The 19,005-nt window shown below is 36.1% G+C and overlaps 1 protein-coding gene across 1 annotated transcript in view; it reads right to left on the bottom strand.

Moving 5' to 3' along the window:
- Nucleotides 1-556: 556 nt before the first annotated feature.
- The window catches only part of atf6 (activating transcription factor 6), a 45,613-nt gene continuing 27,164 nt past the window's right edge, over nucleotides 557-19,005 (bottom strand). The window contains exons 8-16 of the mRNA XM_056269545.1: nucleotides 18,702-18,887; nucleotides 17,617-17,708; nucleotides 17,226-17,366; nucleotides 15,400-15,510; nucleotides 13,865-13,964; nucleotides 11,637-11,707; nucleotides 10,012-10,123; nucleotides 6,209-6,293; nucleotides 557-1,609 (exon numbers count right to left, since the gene is read on the bottom strand). Coding sequence (XP_056125520.1) covers nucleotides 1,407-1,609; nucleotides 6,209-6,293; nucleotides 10,012-10,123; nucleotides 11,637-11,707; nucleotides 13,865-13,964; nucleotides 15,400-15,510; nucleotides 17,226-17,366; nucleotides 17,617-17,708; nucleotides 18,702-18,887 — 1,101 coding nt within the window. The 3' untranslated portion in view covers nucleotides 557-1,406. The remainder of the gene's footprint in view (nucleotides 1,610-6,208; nucleotides 6,294-10,011; nucleotides 10,124-11,636; nucleotides 11,708-13,864; nucleotides 13,965-15,399; nucleotides 15,511-17,225; nucleotides 17,367-17,616; nucleotides 17,709-18,701; nucleotides 18,888-19,005) is intronic.

Genomic DNA, 19,005 nt, shown 5'->3' with positions numbered 1-19,005 from the left:
GCTTTACCTGAGTTTTTATAATCTGTGAAATTCAAATAATGAAGAATCCTACAACCCTCTAGGAGTTCTAATGCTGATTGGTCGGCGCAGGCAAGTTTGTCTTGGAAGGGGAATGGTTCTTTGAAAGTGACAACAGGTTGGACAGGACAAGCTGATGATTACAATGCTTTCAAAATGATAACTGACTACGGCATCCTAAACAATACAAGAATAGAGCGAACATCTAAATAGGCAAGAATAATAGAGACGAATACATAGTGTACAAGGACAGATGAGGTAAAATATTAGCATTAATAATGTCTCTTCTACAACTTCAAATTAACCAGTGTCATGTTAACAACTGAATTTATGTCAAGTAAACCTCATTAAAAGTGTGATCAAGCCACTAAGATAAACATGAGGTCTTAAAATATATCAAAGAACTGACAGATGTTGCCTAATCTCTAATCCCCAAACTGCTACAGTATTCCAAATTAGCAGATAGTCTAATTTAGTCTAAAATGATTCAGCTTCATAGACAAATCAAAAGATAGAAGTATTATCTAAAGACTGTATCTTCTTTACAATTTTTTGAGGGATTTACATCACTGTCTGGAATCAGAAGAATGGAAAATGCAAGAAAATGATACAAAATGCCTCTATTCACAGACACGAATGGGAAATAATCAATTTTCTTTCTTTTCTATTCAACAGTTATGTCGTAACAAAACAAAAAACTTAACAACAAGCACAAAATTCAAAGCCAAGGTGGGTTGTTTGAGGATAGTATTGAAGAATAGTTAGCTGAATATGACCATTAAAGGTGGACCAAACAAGCTTGGTACCAAACTTCATAAATATTTCAATACATTTTATAAACAACAAAAAAAAGCACAGTGCAAACAAAATCGAAGACAAATCCCTGACAGCCACCACATGGCAGAGAAGAGTTCAATAATTGAGCCCAATTGCACTTTGGTGTGGGAGATTTGGTAGATGAATGCTCCTGTTGGCAGAGCATGGCACCAACAACACTTAGGTTGTGAGATAAATTTCTAGGGCGCACAAACTGAAAAGACAAGTATATCTTGAATGCGCTTTAAGTCAAATACATAAATGTAAATGTAGATGCCTTTGAAGATAGATGTGTAACAGTAGTCTCTGGAAACAATAGCCTGGAATAAAGACTGTGATTTGATTTTCATTAGTATTGAATGGCCCACTTTATGCATTTTGAAGAGGTGACTTTAAGATAAATTGTCAATCAATTATCTTGGGGATCTTGGTAGTAGATTACCAAGATCTTGGATTGCCACTCGAATAGGAAAAAAGAAAAGAAAAGGGGAGGCTTATTATGAAACCAAATAGATGATGGTGGGAAAACTGGCTAATTCACAAAAGATTGGTGGATTAGTGGATTGCTGGGACTAAGAAGAACCCATGAGGACTCCAACTGGGGCGGCGGGCTGGTTGTTGCTGGGAGCCGCGTGATAGAAAGAGCCTGTGTCCGTCTGATTGACCCGCAATATGGGTGGAATACTAGACGACTTGATGTGGAGGATCCTGGTGTCCATGACCTCACAGTCGATCTGCATCATCACCTCAAACTCTTTGTCTTTTATGACGCTCTCTGCAGTGAGACAGAAAAGTAATTGTATTAGCAAAGGAAAAATACAAATGGTTGTATGAAACAGCACTTGGTGATCAGTTCTCAGGTCAGGACATCACAGGTGATGTGCTGGGTGGCCCGGAGGCATTTTAGGGGCTCCTTTCACACAGAGTTAGAGGTTAGTCACACGCTGGCATTTATTTTAACATAGCAGTAAACACAAGAGATGACGACTCCCACATGAAAAAAATGAGAGCTATACTTACTACCATTCCAAAGTTGTTGGTTTTTAAAAAAAGGTAATACTTTTTTCCATTTAACAAGATAGCATTATTTATCAAGTGACAGTAAATACATTTATAATGATATGATTTCTATTCTTCTGTTCTTTGGAACTTTCTATTCATCAAAGAATCCTGGAAAAAAATCAGTTTCCACAGAAATATTAATCAGCACAACTGTTTTCAACACTGATAATAATAAGAAATGTTTTTTAAGAACTACATAAGTATATTAGAATGATTTCTGAAGGATCATGAGAAACTGAAGACTGGAGTAATCATGCTGAAAATTCAGCTTTGCCATCGCAGAAATAAATTACATTTTAAAATATATTATTTTTCAAATTGTAATAATATTTCGCAATATTACTGTTTTACTGTATTTTTGTTTAAGTAAATAAAAAAGCCTTGATGAACATTAACAAATCGTACCGACCACAAACATTTGAACGGTAGTGTACGTGAGCAAAACATCAACAATCACGGTAAGGATTGTATTTTTCTTAAGATCTTTGTGGAAAATAGCAATGAAATTTCATGACTGAAAATCCAATTGCCAGCATTGCATTTCCAATACAACGGATTAAAAAAATGTAATTTGGATTAAACATTTTAGGATTTTTTTTTGTTGACACTGAACAAAAGTCTCAGACAATTGCAATATCTAGCAAATTAAATATTTTAGAGTCGAGCAAAAATATAAACTATTATATTTACTATAGAAACTTTACTCATTTCTTTTCCAGGCCTGGAGATCACTATTTTTAAATTCCTTTTAAATTTATATTTCCAAGTTTTCCATCATCGTGGAAAGTCAAGTCGAAGTCAAAATATTAACATAGTTCTATTACATAGCAAATTTAAAAAACAATAGAATTTAACCACAATGTACAGCATAATTCAGAAACCCAAACAATGCTTTATCATACACAAGTAAACAGGTAAATGCCTATTAACATTTATCAAAATCTACTGGTAATTAAGTACAGATTTAACACTCCTATTAGATTCATCCATTGAGACTGTTCTAAAATATGTAGTAAGCAATACTGATCAAGCTTTGGTTTAACTAACACTAAAGTCTAAGGTCAGGTTGCGACTTCTTTCCCCATGTTTTGACAGACTCATAAAAGTGCTCGTCAAACACAAGCAGTGATTATTTTGTAAGGAAGCATTAAAAGCATGATGCTTTACACTCACTACAGATGTTCTATGGCCTATCGTCTATAAGGACAGCTCTCTATACCAAAAAAAGATGAGAGAGCTTCACATGTATGCACAGCATATGGGCGGCAGGAAAGTAACTTTTACAGCAGACTCAAGCACTGATAAAAACTTTATAGGCTGGAGAGTATCACGGTAGGTCAATCTAAAGCACTTTTCCAGCCATTGCTGGTGAATACATTTACACATCCTACACTTAGTCGTTCCTGATGAGCGCTTCAGCCGCACACCCACAATGATGATCTCAGAAGCGGTGATTTACAGTAAACTTGACTGTCAGTCTTTCTGAAACCAAAATATTCCCATCTATCTCTGATACTACCACAATGTAATGGAATAGAGTCTAAAAATCTCACAGAATGTGTATTTTCACAGGTGCTTTTAAAGAAAACCTCAGCAGTGCTGCAGAAATCATCATAGATGATGGGTTATAGCAATTGTCTCACTGTATTTCACTGCAAGCACTAAAATGACACTGAACTGCTGAGCTGTACACATCATCACATATAAAAAAAAAAATATATAAAAAAAAAAAGATCTTTTCCATCCTATATATAAGTTTCCAATATGTCAGAAATGTCATTTTCCATTCTTACAAAAGGCTTTCCGTTAGGTGAATTCCCTTTGGATATGTCTGGTTCTAGGCCTGACTTTCCAAAAACCATTTAATATACTGATTAAGGCAACATGTGGACTCAAGGGTAAAATCCTGTTGTGAACCTTTTAGCTTCCAGCCAAACTCACTTTCCCCCATTACAGCAGTGGTTTGCCCCAAAATGGTTGATTTTTAACGCCTAAAAGGAATAGTTCAGCCAAAAAAAAAAAATTTTTAACTGATTTGTTATGAATTATATTGTTATGAATATACTGATTTGTGACCAGTTCCTTAATAAAAAGAACCATCTCAAAAGAAAGAATCAATTCAACTAACTGACTAAATGATCCAGTCACAGTGATTTGTGAGTTAACAGTTCACAGTAGGAAAAACATCATAAGTAAATGTATTTTCAGGTGTTTCTGCACAAAGAGCTATAGTATGGTTTCAAAAGACTTTGAATATAATAGATAAGCTGCATGTCGTCAGTCACTATGAACTGTCTACGAACTGGACAACAATTCATTTTGTGTCCATTTGAAACAACAAGAAGGTGAGTAAATTGCACAATTTTCATTTTAGGGTGAACACTGTCTGATATGACTTCTTCGAAAACAAACAAAGAAAGGGGAATATTATGGTCATCATCTTCAACATTCACAAACGATTATAATGCTTACTCACTTCCCCACAGGGAAGAGAGTGAAAGAGAACAGATAAATATATGTACTGACTCTGCCAGGCACTGTAACAACAGTCAACAGTCATGTTCAAAACCAAACATGAAATTATCAAAATTGACGGAGAATTTTTTTTATGTTGTTTTCAAGACAGAAATCAACAACCTTGAAAACAGAAAGATTTTTCCTCCATCCCCGTTGTGGAAAACACCCCGACCGAAACACAATCTTGAGCATGTAGAACAGAACGGAATCAGCTGGGGGCAATTTCTAAACTTAACTAAACTAAACTTCTGTTCCGAGTTGTCCAAAAGTTGTTCCTGTAATAAAACCATGTGAAAGCCAACTTTGAACATGCATTTCTAAATCGAAACAGGATGGAGCCAGAAAAAACTGACTCAGAGTACACAATGCTCAACTGTCTTCTCAAGAGGGAATACTTAGATTCGGGTTACATAAAAAATTCAAGGCTATGATCTTTAAGATACGGCAGGTTTCTTGTTTTCTGCTGAGCCTCACTAACCGAAGACTATGTGCGTCATCAATTACAACATCATGCTCTTCCGAGACATCACATTCTCACACAAACTCACGCACATAGCAACAGGAATGTTTATTCTTCTTTTCATTAACAACTTGGATCAAATGCCCACATTTTTGGAGAGATTGTTTTAAACTCTGCTTTTCAGTGCATTTCTTTCTCACAATTTTATCAGCTGTGGCTAGCTCGTTGGGACAGTGTGCACACCTGACGACTAGTCGGAAAGATTTCAAACAGATTTAAAAACAGGTTTGAAATCCATCCTAATGTCTGCGACTAGTTAAAGTGTGTCTCATGATTGCATACACTAGAAGAGAGACACAAACAAGGAACTATGAGATAACTACTAAAAAGTAGGGGCATTAGTCCTGATGTGTACACATGGTTTGCCAAGGACTCTGACATGAGGTATTAACACAATCATAATAGGAATGACTATACTTCTATCATTATTCTCTTTCTAAAAGGCTTAAACTCTTGTCTTTCACAAAAGCCTGTCCACCCTCGGACATTTCCCTGAGTGACCCTTCCAGAGAGTCCCAGTATGGGAATAATTGAATCTAATACTGAAACCATAGCCAAGGAATCAAAGGAGAGAAATTCGGTAGGGAATGTCTAGGAAAGGACTTCCCCCTTATTCAAATAGTATTTTAAAAATTGTTAAAGATTTTGAGAGTATATTGCGCAGTTGTGCTCGGATTTAATTGTTTTATTTGTGATAACGCAATGAAACATGCCAAATTGTGTGGACATCATTTTTGGCAAGGTTGTCATACAAAGAAAATTATGAACGCATGCAAAAACAAGAGAGAACCAACTAAATATTAATAACTTGATTATGTTATCATCAAAATATGCTTTTTCCTGAGCTTTTTGTTTCTCTATGCATTTTTTTTGCATAGTAAAATAAAACCTGTAGCTGTATTATGCATTTGTAAATATACATCATGTGTATGCATGTATAAAATATTCATATCCCGGTAATACAAAAATATAATAATGCTACATACTATAATATATATATATATATATATATATATATATATATATATATATATAAATATATAAAATGTTATTTACAATGTTATTAAAAAAATTACATTGTAAATAACATTTTATATATATATATAAATATATTATAGCAAAATACATTTTACATATTTTTAATATACACAATTCACACACACGCAACACACACACAACATAAATCAATCCCAGAAGTCAAATCAAATGTCAAGTCAAATGTTCTTTGTGCTACAAAGCAGTGAGACAAGGACCACAAGGATTCTTTTCTCTTACCATTGTAATTCATAGCTGGCAGGACCAAAGACATCTTGGGGCGGCTGCCTTTGTTGTGATTGTTGGCAGGAAGAAGGAGGTGATCCTATAAACAAAAGAAGAACAGCCATAAAAACATGAATAAGGAGAGTTTATTACTTTGGTGAGAACATAAATTACACTGGTCACTGTTGAAGACATTTGAAGCATCAATCTGGTTGCAGGAAAAGTCTGATTGTGTTGAACAGTAAGGGTGAAACAACCTGAGGATGAAGGCCTTGATATCCAGATCACACAAGATCACTTGTGTATAGCAGTATACACTAGCGTTCAAAAGTTTGGGGTCGGTAAGATTGGAGAGTAAATGTTTTGCTATGCTCAAGGCTGCATTTATTTGATCAAAAAGTAAAAAAAGAAAAAAAAAGTAATTTTGTGAAACATTACTACTCTTCAATATAATTAATAAAAGCTGAATTTTCAGCAGTCATTACATTACAGCAGAGAAAAGAAAAGCATACTGACCCAAACGGTAATGTATATGCAAACAACATTTGCTAAAACCAGTTTATTTCAGTGCAAGCTAGTTCAAACTTGAAGCGCTAGAGAGTGTCATATAACAATTCTATAATCGGGTCAAAAATGTATGTACATTTAGTCCAACTCAACTGTAACATTCGGAGACATGAACCTGTCAGGACACACACCTGTTGAAGACAGAAACCATATGGACAGGAAAGCCATGGACCCGGAGAATGTAATAACACTCATGTCTGTGTGATGGATGGGAAACGGGTCATGGATGTGTGACGTCTTGTGTCATGTAGACTTCAGTAAATGTGTTAGCGTTTAATACCATCTGTTGTCACTGTAGTAAAGATGTGCAGAAACCTGAATTCACAATGAGACAAATAGCTCACCCAAAAATAAAAATCCTGTCATTAATTATTCATCTTCATCTCATTCCAAATTACTTTTTTTCTTCAATGGATTCCAAATGTAATTGCCTTTTAAATGAAAGAAATGTAAAGTAAATGAAGACAATTTTTTCACTTTTGGGTGAAATATCCATTTAAATGTTCAATTCTGGTTCTGAATAAAAAGAGACAAAACACATCATAATATTTCTCAAAGATTATTACATTTGTGTTACATCATTCTGGCTCTTTTCCCTCTTCCCCAGGCCAATGTGGTTCCCTAGACTAGATTATGACAATGAGGTCTTTTAGGAAGAGCACAGAAGTTGCCGCGTTCCCTCTTTGTGTACTCCAGCAGGTGACCTGAAACCTGTGGGTGCAATCCTCCAATTCAATTGCCTTCATGACTAGTGCCAATGAGAGGGAAGGTGGACGAGAGAAATAAAGATTGAAAGGGCCAGTTACTAACCATCTCATCACATAGACAAACTTCTCATCAACTCTGAAGTGTGACTGTCTCAGAGGGAGCAGCAAACTGAGGATATTATGATCGGCTTACAATGAGGATAACAATTAACAAGAAACATCCCTAGCACAGTTTGACCGTTTGTAGTGCAACTCTGGGAGATCAGACAGCTTGATTCAATGGAACAATGGCAACAAATTAGCACTATTAAGTTGCAAACACAGTCCAGACAAGGATGCTGGGCTCACTGCACAAAAGCAAACCTAAATAGGACATGCAAATTCTCAGGAGACACATGACCAGAAACCTAGGAAACAAAATAAACAAACAAAAACTACTAAAGTTTATGAGAAAAAAAAAAGTTTTCATTTCTTACTGAAACAATTAACAACCACTTTCATCCTTTATTTGAACTGATTGCCTCTCCTCTCTAAGCTACACATTCTTGAAAACAAATCAGAAGAGGGCTGATCTAACAAGTCAAAGGACACCAGTGTTGTTTAGCAGTAGTTCAGGTGGTCAAACTCAACTAAAGACTAGTTCACCCAAAATAGTTGGAAAGGTTTAATTTACTCACTCATGGTTTCGGACTCATTACTATTTTTCTTTTTCTTTTAAATCAGGTAGGTGACTATTTTCATTTTGGATGAACCATCCATATTTCCTCTTCATAATATTTGTTTTGTGAAAAACCATAAATAACCCTCTTGAGGTTTTCTACAAAAACATTTCTTGTCTTTAAAAGAAAAATAATTATGGACAAACCCCTTTAAAATCTCCATATTTCACTGATTATCTGTTTACTATTACATAAGGTCACACATTAGAATCGTAGACAGACAGAATTGCAAATCTAACGGATTTTTGACCTTTTTACGTTCATAAATGGAGGTCACAATCTGAGGATGTTTTGGAGGAGCTGAGTCAATATTATTAAAGTATGACTTCCCAAAAGAGTGAACAAACCTAGAGACATAACGAAACACAGAAAACAAGGCAGTGACTGACTATGACTAAACCAGTCAAACATCTTCTGGCTCAACTCACCTAGATGGGGCTGATATTACACAAACACAAAAAAAGACAACTTTGATTTTAAAGTCTTTAAATCAAGTCGTTTAAAAAAAATCTGGCAGAACAAGATGTAGCGTCCACAAAAACATATTTATTTTCTAATTATGAGTCATTGACATTATGAGTCATTTCTTTGTTTGGTTTCACAAAAAAGAGAAGGGAAGAGCTGTTTGCCATTAAGAAAAATAAATCACCAGGATGAACTGGTGAGTGAGAACCATCTACTGTCATATTCTCTGCAAATTGGTGAAATATATGATAACACTAATTTTGCTTTGAGACATTGTAGTTTGTCTCAATTTGGGTGTGTTGTTTCCTTCGAAATAAAAGAGATTTAAGATGACTTTTTTCAAATATGTCGGGCAACATTATTCAAATCTTCTGAGTGAATAATCAAAAGCAGGTACTGAGTGTATGGGAAAAAACAACTTCAAACATAGTTAAGGAATAAAAACTTAGTAACTAAACTTACAAGGAATAAAGAACGAACTGATGAAAGATGACATGCAATTAAACTGAAACAAAAATTTTACAAGATTACAACAAACGCAGTCTGACTCCAAATAAATTACGCCCAGCTTGAGATCATATACATGTGTACAAAAAATTAGGCCTGACTCATTTGAATAACTCTTAGTCGATTCAGTTTTTCCCCTTTTACAAAGCTGAAAGTAGCTGCAAAAAAAACATTTGTTAGCTAAAATAAAAAATACAATCTATAAATGTGCACTAATACAGCAAAATCACAGCTCACTTTTAGCAAGTGACATTATGGGGGGGGGGGGTATTTGAGTAATTGTTCTGTGGCGCAGGTCATCTGGCATCAAATCATTTTTCAGGATACTTTGATGAATAGAAAGTTTATTTGAAATAGAAATCTTTGGTAACATTATAAATGTCCTTGCTGTCTCTTTTGAGCAATTTAATGCATCCTTGCTGAATAAAAGTATTCATTTCTTTAAATCTTATTGACCAAAAACTTTTGTACAGTATAATTAGTGTGATAAAATCTAATTTACATTAAAAAAAAAACTTACAGATTAGCTTACTGCCTTGTATATCTTTAAAAATGACAGAGACATGCGGTCAAGGTGGCAATACAAAACCGACTGTGTGTTTTATTTCAAACAAGAACGATAGTTTACAAATTGAAAAAACAGGAGTTTATAAAGACCTCCCAAGATTTAACACATGCTAGAAGATTCTCTGACAGGCCATGTGCTCTATTGTGGTGGAACCATCTCAAGTGTCCCTTTATGATGCTGTGTGGGCTCTAAAATCAATGAACCATGTTCATGTGTGGCCACAGGCCGATAGAAACCAGATAGATGAAAAGACAGATAGGCAGATAGATGGGGTGGTCAACTTACCCGGCGGAAAGAGATCACGTAGAATGTGTCCCCTCTTCTGTTGAGTTCATCAAAGAAGTCATTGTAGGTGCGGCGAGGGGCGTAATACACCTGCAGCTCGCTGCTGGGAACCCTACATAAAGGATACAAACACTTCAAACACTGATTTACATTTTATCACGGATTAGAACAGCATGTGCCAGTTATGATGTTTACTGCAGGTAAAGCCTTTGATTTGTACTGAAGAGGGAATTATATATATATCTACTGATTATTTCATATCAAAAATTTCCAGCTGTATCTGGTTTACTTTGCATATGTTATAATAAAAATACTAATTATCTAATCTAATTCTCACAAATCTCTTGATAAAACTCTTTCCTGTGTGAATGTGGCCTTTCCCCTGTCCCTCTGATGCAATGGAATGTCAGCCATGCTGATTTTTTGCCCAATGTACTGCTGAGGTCAGCCAAACTATAGCAGTCAAAAATATGATTTACCCTGAGGGAGAGCAAGTGAGCCACCCAAAAACACGAAATAAAAAAACAAACAAAAATAGAGGTATGTAAGCAGATACCTCTTTAAGGTGTAAAAATATTAAAGAGAAGAGTTCCAAAATGGAGTTTGCAGAGAAGGTCTACTCCCCTCTTAAAAGTCAAGTCAAGTCACCTTTATTTATATAGCGCTTTTTACAATACAGATTGTATCAAAGCGCTTCACAGTGATAACATGAAAACAATATAACAAAGTTTGTTTCTAAAAGAAATTGCGTCAACGTCCACCTTAAGTAAGGCAGATCAATAATATTATTGAATATTAAATGTTAAATGTCCCCAACTAAGCAAGCCAAAAGCCAAGGCAACAGTGGCAAGGAACCAAAACTCCATCAGGTGACAGAATGGAGAAAAAAACCTTGGGAGAAACCACACCGGCACCCACTTGTGAGGTGGCTTTGTGATTGGAACATGACAGCTGAGGGTCAATTTCACCCTTGAGACTGAGAGCATCTCGTAATTACAGGGTTAACATCTAGAAAAAAATATATATTAAAGGCTGAATGGCCTGCAAGAACAGCCTAAAACGATGCTTATATAGCAATTTGGCTGTTGTTATTACAGAGGCATTATAACTTCATGAAAGATTACAAACAAATGATGTTTTCTTGGAATAACATGTACGGATGATCGTGCACAAAAAGATTTTAAAAAAATTATTATATATGGCATTGTTTGAACAATTTCCCTCGAGCATTAATACTGAATTTGATGACAGCTTTAAAAAAAATATCTTAAATATTCCAGAATTCCGCACCTCTACACGCTCCAATTTTTTGCCAAATCTACCACCGACTTTGGCAGATGGCGAATTGGGCGTCAAACTTCAGTGTCTTGTAATACATAAATTCAAATTGTCCTCAGACCATTTCTCAGAACACACATTACTAAACATTACAACATTTGTACAAAGTTTACATTACAAATAAAGGGACTGTTTTTTACCGTTTTGCTCACATAAGCAAATACCCCATTAAAAAGGCTGTATAGCATAGGTGCAACACTGCAGAATCGAGAACTGATAACTGACTCTCATACACAGACCATGATGACAAATATGCTGAACTTCCTCACACATTTAGTGAAACTTACTTTTCAGAGGAATCCGTGTACTGGATCTGTGTCATTATCTGTGGTACCTCAGCCCGTTTATCTGCTGCTTTCTGTCGGACAAAGAAAAGAAAAATGTCACTTTCTGTTACCAAATTATACAAAATGAATACGAGCACAAGCACATTCCCATGTGTGTCACACTGTACGTGCTTTAACATCTCTATGCTTAAGCTCCTGTCATCGAGTGTTAGGCTGATAAAGTGCATCTCTCTCACACTTTGTTTAGTTCTGTGCTGTGTCGACAGTACACAGAGTCTGGGAAATAGCCATCTGTCAGTATACCCATCCATCTCCAATCACCTAACCTCTCAGCGCTCTGCATGGCAGTATTTACTTAGTGCCTCAGTCCTGGTGACGGAAAGCAAATATTGCTGCAACTGGCGGTACCGGAGTACACAGCTTTGTGATTATAATGGGAGCGAACTAGATGTTTGTGGTGAGGACATTATTTATCTGGCGTTAGCGGTTCCTGTTTAAGACCACCAGTTTTTCTGGGCCAGAAGGCCTTTAATGTAATGGAAACGCATGGAATGACTTCAGATTGGCCGATGGGAACCTATTAGTGGAAAATGGTTATCAGTGAATATATGTGTGTGTTTGTGTCTGTCAGGGCAGTTTCCACACATAAGGCAGACCCTTCGAACACAGGACAGCCTTTCAAACAATCAACCTGCTGCACACTATGCTTCTCTAAATCATAACAAGCTGTCCATCCAACTGCTCTCACTATTAGTTATCTGATAAAATAAATGATAAGGAACTAAAGCAAACAAGTACAGTCTGATTAATTCTGCCTGTACGGTGTATAAAGCATACAGCTTCACATTAAGCCAAAATGAGGCTCAAGGGAAGGTTTCTGGAACTAGAATTGAGAAGCTTTTTTGCCACAGGACTATTCATGTTAAATTATTTCAATACAGATTTGAGTAGACATTCTGCTACCAAAGATGGTAAAATATGTTTCTTGAACATTTATGCGATGTTATGCCACAGGTTATTGGTTCAAAAATAATGGACTGTATTCTTTTTAGCTTCCAGCCAAGTTCTTCAAACCTTTAGGCTACACAATCCTGTGGCTAATCTCTGATCTTTTATCATTGATTTGTGGCTGTGGTATAACCATTTCAGGAGTCAATATGTTGTATGACTATCAAATAAAGTAAATGTAAAATGCGTGTATGCATTTCAAGACAATTCTTTGACAATTTCAAGTTGGTAGCCATAATTTTTTGCCATATTTTGTCCCCTGCACAACAGACAAGCAGTAAATAAGGTTGTATAACCGATTCATATTTTCCCACCATTTTGATTTCAGTGTTAATACATTTATGCTGCTTCTGTGTATTAAATAGTAATGTAGAGTTTTGAATGGTAAACACTACCATTCAAAAGTTTGGGATTAGTAAGTTGTTGTAATTTTTGTTGTTGAAAAATTAATACTTTTATTCAGCAAGGACACATTAAATGTCTTTACTGTTACTTTTGATTAATTTAGAGTGTTACAAAAGACATCAGACACTACTTTAATAGTAGTGAAATATTAACATTAATTTATTATATGAATTGTGGAAACTGTTAACTGCATATATGGATTTTAAAGCTTAAACAGAGCAGCGAGGGTTTTTACACGCATTCAAATCAAGTAAAGATACAGACAGTGGTTTTGAAGCGAATCAGACTTAGTGTGGCAGAGACTGTAAAGGAAAAAAAGGAAATTAGTCAGAGAGAAGTCAGATTGTGGTAGGGGGGTGTTTACTTTCCCAAGACTACTGGATTATACTAAAAGTGGGAGACAAGCAGTGTGAGAGGAGAGAGAGAGCAAAGAAAGGGGTCTCATCCCTAATGTAAACATTTAGAAAGATCTATTTAAAGAAAATAAACAGTGTTATATCCTGGTGGTTCTCAGCTGCCTGTATCTGGGTTGGAGGTATGCAACAAAGAGTCTGCACTTGAGTCGTACCAATACAGATGTCATGCTGAAGGTCAAAGAGAAAGAAAAAAGACTCTTCAATGACTACAACTGGACAATGTCAAGGCCCTTAGGTGTCTCTCTCTGGCTTTGTTCACACAAATCTGATTTGGATTTCAAATCCAATCTTTAGGACAGATTTTTAACAATGTCAGAAAGAAAGCAAAAAATAAAGAATAACATAAATTTAGAAAGACAATTGGAGGCTTAAAAGAGGAAAAGTGTTGTAAGTTCATACCGGGATGGTTCTGCCTCTGTGTTGAGTGTTGCTCAAGCGGCGGGTTTTGGTCCGCTCAACCTCATGACGATGTACCCAGCCTCTCAGCTCATGCGCTATCCTATAGTTATGCAGAGCAGAAACATCCTCTCAATTTGATAAGATATCAGGCAGTAAAATGAAAAATTATGTCATTCAAAGAGTGGTTTAGCATAAAAAACATATGGTCAACAAGCTTTGTGGACTTATGAATTTTTGATGAATGGCTGGACATCGGATTTGAAATGGCAACCAAGCTAAATGATATAAGAAAGGTGTATACAGAGAAGAATAAAAATTTTTTACTCTGAGGTGCTTATTAAAGCTATAAGTTTAACATTAGCTGTTCTAAATACCCCGATATACTCACAGCAAAGTTCTTTTTTTCTTCGCTTAGGGATAAAAAGAAGTTTGAAATGCATGGCCAGCAGTATACTGTTAGGCACACTGCTGAGAGCAGCGTTTAGATGAATATGTTCTTTGAATATCTTTCCTTTTAATAACTAAAACGCACAACAAAAATGACAGTGGTGAGAAAACAATAGTTAAGGAGGATCTGTTCATAGCGATAATTTAGTGGATATGTTTGTACGAGCTCTGCAATGCGGCACTCCAGTAAAGTCATGTCACATTTATTTATAAACCAATTTATACAATAGATTGTTTAAAAGCAAGCAGCTTTTCAGTATTAAACATAAAAAAAGTTTCTGTGTCTCTTTCGATTAGAATTAAAACTTCAATTTCTACTATAAAGCGGCTCTCCAGTGTATTCATGTTTTTACTTGTAGGCGTCTGAACTCGACGGAATAAACAGAAGAAATGAACCGGAGAACATCAAAGGCGGAGCCTCAGAGTCACACCTACCTATTACGTACTCGCCACAGACAAATGGTAGTTCGAAGGTGTTTACCAGCCAGTGGCAAGCTGATTCAAACTCCCAACGAACAACAAACTTTATTTTGGCCTGATTTTGTTAAAAAAGACGTCACACCAGTTTGTTCTTGGATTTCTCTTCAATCAAGTATATTGGGGCCATAAAACCACTGTAAACCATGTTTTGTTTTGTTTTTTGTAAAATGATTACTATATATAAAACTGATGTAATAAGTGCGTTTATAGAGGATTATGAGGTTAAGCCATATTTGAATCCATTATAAAATAAAGGACTGTAACTATCCATTTTTAAAAAGCTGGTCTAACAAGTGTTGGAGCACCGATAGAAAGATTGCTACAATTATCTTTTACTGTCATAACAACAGAGCTCAGAAGGTTATGTACCAGACAGAGCTATTGTTTTGGGCTATTGTAATAAAAAGTGCTTCTCGGTTCAGATCAGATAGGCAAATTTAGGGCACTGCGGACTAGATGCTCTGTAGTACTCAAAACTTTAAGAGAACTGGCTTGTCCCAGAACTGCCAGATACTACTAACACTATTAAATGTATCATAAAACAACATTTGAATGTGAAAGGGGGTGGGGTAATGTCAACATTGATGTTAAACAAGCTCAGTACTGACTTTATGCACTTGGTCCTGTTGACGGGTGGCTGGCAGGGTGGTGGAGTTCTGAAATATAGAGGATCCTTGACCACCATCAGAGCCTTCTGCTCTGATAGCACATCCTCCAACCTATGAGAAAGAGAGAAAAAAATAACATTAAAGACAGGAAAGTGTAACAAGGAAAGAATGGAGAAGGGGGTTTAGAGTCTTTATAAGGACGTTTTAATTCCAAAACAATGTACGGAATTTTATAAGGCTCTTGTTTTAATCATCTCTTGGTACTGGCTTAACATCTGAAAGAATACCATGTGCAAGTGTGCAAGCCAAGATGGTTCTTTCTTATCTTGTCTTTGGGAAAAGAGAGCATCTCTAAAAGCTATAAATGAACACTGCCAACAACTAATGCCAAGTTCATGTTTAGCACAGGTACAGTGAACCTGTACTTAAAATAAATCCAAGACATCATGAACAACAAAATCCTAAACCATCTCCCTGCAAGAAACTTGTGTAGACATTTACAGCTTAACACAATAGCTCCAGAAAACCAGGAAAACGTGGCCTCTGAAACAACATGTCACACACTTCGGGTTGGGGATGAGTGACGGTGAAGCTCTGGGAAGCAATCTTTGCTGACATAGAGAAGCTCATCCCACAGTAGAAATAGTGAGTGGAAAGTCTGGATTACTGTGGGCTTAAATTTAAAGAAAAGAAAGAAATTAAGACAGCAGACTAAACTTCTTAATATATTTAGCACTCAACAATAAAAAATGCTTTACATAGGACAAACCCTGGACTATTAGAAACACAATCTCTGGGCAGATCCTAACTCAGACTGGGAAGCAGGCAGAAAGTTGAGGATAAACCCTTTAGAAATGTCAAATACAGGAGCAAGAGCTACGAGATCTGTGAAAATATTCTATAAACTGGAGATTTCAAAAGAGATTTCTGAATTCTTGCAGGGTAAATTAACTCCCTATAGAAAAACAACATCTGGATCTCAATATCCTCTGGATCTCAACATCTGGATCTGGATCTATATCCTTTCTCCAGTGCTAAATTACATAATTTAATTTCCTGCTTTGCTCCCCGGATAGCCAAAAAACTAACCAGCTCAAACAATCCAACCCTACAATGCCTTTCAAAGAACCTATTACACAGTTTGAACTGGATAAGAAAACTTTAGTCAAGAGTAGGAATGGCTGTTAGTGGAAAAAACAGCAGAAATGGAAAAGCCAGAGAGTAAATAAAGAGGCAGTGAAATAAAAACTGACCTAAAATTTAGCCTTGTGGAACACCAACTGTTTGGGCCAAAAAAAAAAAAACTCAGTCTTACTAAAGCTGGTGATTTTGTCTAACTCTGGCCCCAGGAAGTTTGAAACATGACCCCTGGGAGTGAAGTAACTCAAAATTCACTAGACCTGCTTGATGAATGTATTTGGGAAAACATAGAGACAGGTTTTCAAAGTAATCATGTCTTCAAATATCTGTCTTTTCATGTGGGGGTATTTGAAGTCTTCTATGTGTATGTTTTTGAAGCAATTTATTTGGACATGAGAAGCCAGTATTGCCTTTCAAAACATCATCCTGGGTAGATAAAATAACAAACTTAGCTAGCTGACCAGTTTCAGTATGAAAATGTGTGTGGGGGGCAGATGTGAAAACAGAGCCTTGTTCTCTTATGCAGGCATTTGGTCAGAGTCACTCAACACCTGTGCTGACGTGTTTTGTAAAACAAAAATTGCAAGCTTTGGCAGGAAAGGGTATCTGGTGTTTCCAGTCCCACACAGAGGACTGAGCATGACTAGGTGTTCATGCAACTGTAGAAGACTACAGAATAGTATTACCTGTTCACAGGGTTAAATGTATCAGTCTGAGGCCTGTCTGAATCGAGGATTCTCTCTGACTCAGGGGAAAAGCCCAGCAGGTGTCTGCCATTGAACGCAGGGGCAGCAGGAAACGTAGACCCTCTGTATCCTCCAAGCAGACTTGGTGGGACACAAAAGGAAATAAAACAAGTCAGGATATTAAAAACCTTTATATAACACATTCCTACTGGTTCCTTCAGAAGAGTTACATATGGGAATCTTTCCATGGGACCACCAAATTTTCCTTATGCCACCAAGTACTTCCATCTCCAAATTTCATGTGACACAGATTTATTCATTTACCAATCTGAAAGTGCAATCTGTAACAAATTAAAATACTGAAATGGTATGATTAATTTAAATTATTTACCTCATTGGACCCAAGTTGAAGACCAAGAAGACCAGAACTGCCATAAGACACACAGCCCTCCGTTTTGGAGCTGTTGCTTTTAGCACAGAGTTCTTAAGAGATGAATAATGATAAGGTATTAGGCAAGGCAATGCAAAGCAAGTTTATTTATATAGCACATTTCATACACAATGGTAATTCAAAGTGCTTTACAGAAAAGGAATTAAAATAATCATAACATAATCACAGCACATGCATAAGAAATAAAAATATCATGTATAAGAAAAAATGTCCTTTCTGGAGTGGAAGAAATGGAGATTCAGGTTCATGATTTTACACTAGACATGCCCCTTTTAGTGTCTCTTCTTCACTCGTGAGAAGAGACACTAACATAATTTAGAGCAACAGCACACCCCATTTCAATTTCAATTCTTCATATAGTAGACAAAAATCAACCCTAAAAGCTCCATTAAACACAAAAAAACACATCAACAGTATTACTTTGAGTTGGTCTGCTAATAATCAAAGATCTTCCATGCAATTACAGCCTCCAATTAGATCAAGGTAAACTACTGTTTAAACGTTTTGGGTCATTATTTTTATTTATTATTATTTTTAAATACATTGATACTTTCATTCAGCAAGGATGCATTCATTTGATCAAACAAGTCAGCAAAGATATTTATAATGTTACAAGAGATTACTATTTCATCAACGCATTCTGAAAAAAAATGTATTATGATTTCCACAAAAACATTAAGCAGGACAATGATTTTCAACTCTTATAAGAAATGTTTCTTGAGCACCAAGACAGCATTTTAGAATGGTTTCTGAGAGATCATGTGACACTAAAGACTGGAATAAGATGCTGAAAATTAAGCTTTGCCTTCATAGGAATAAATTATATTTGAAAATATATAGCCCACATAAAGCAGTTATTTTAAATTGTAATATTGTTTTACAATATTACAGTGTTAACTGCATTTTACTGTATTGATCAAATGAATGTAGCCTTGGTGAGCATAAGAGACTTCTTTCAAAAGCATTTTAAAAATCTTAACAAACTAAACTGTTGGAATGCTAGTGTAGAAAGCATGGACACCCACCTCACTCATCAGGCCTTCCACTTGTCTTTTCAATGTGCCGTTTTCATTCTTCAGCTTCTCGTTCTCAGAAAGCGCCACCTTCAGACGGGCCTCCAGCGTCAGCAAATACTCTTTTTTCTTCTTCCGGGAGAGAGAGGCAGACTCTCTGTTCTTTATCATGCGCTGCTGTCTCCGAGACGCACTTGACTGGAAGGAAAAAGAGAGAAATCAGGTCAATACTGGTCAACAAAACTAGTAATTACACTAGTATTTGTTCACGGGGTGTGACACACAGTCAAGGTACTTTGTGGTTGAACTTGCCCCC

Source organism: Rhinichthys klamathensis, unplaced genomic scaffold (genome assembly GCF_029890125.1).
Source record: "Rhinichthys klamathensis goyatoka isolate OS25496 unplaced genomic scaffold, OSU_Roscu_1.1 h1tg000281l_1, whole genome shotgun sequence".
Classification (NCBI taxonomy): Eukaryota; Metazoa; Chordata; class Actinopteri; order Cypriniformes; family Leuciscidae; genus Rhinichthys; species Rhinichthys klamathensis.
Note: the sequence above shows the minus strand (reverse complement) of the source record. Positions and strands in the feature narration are given on the sequence as shown.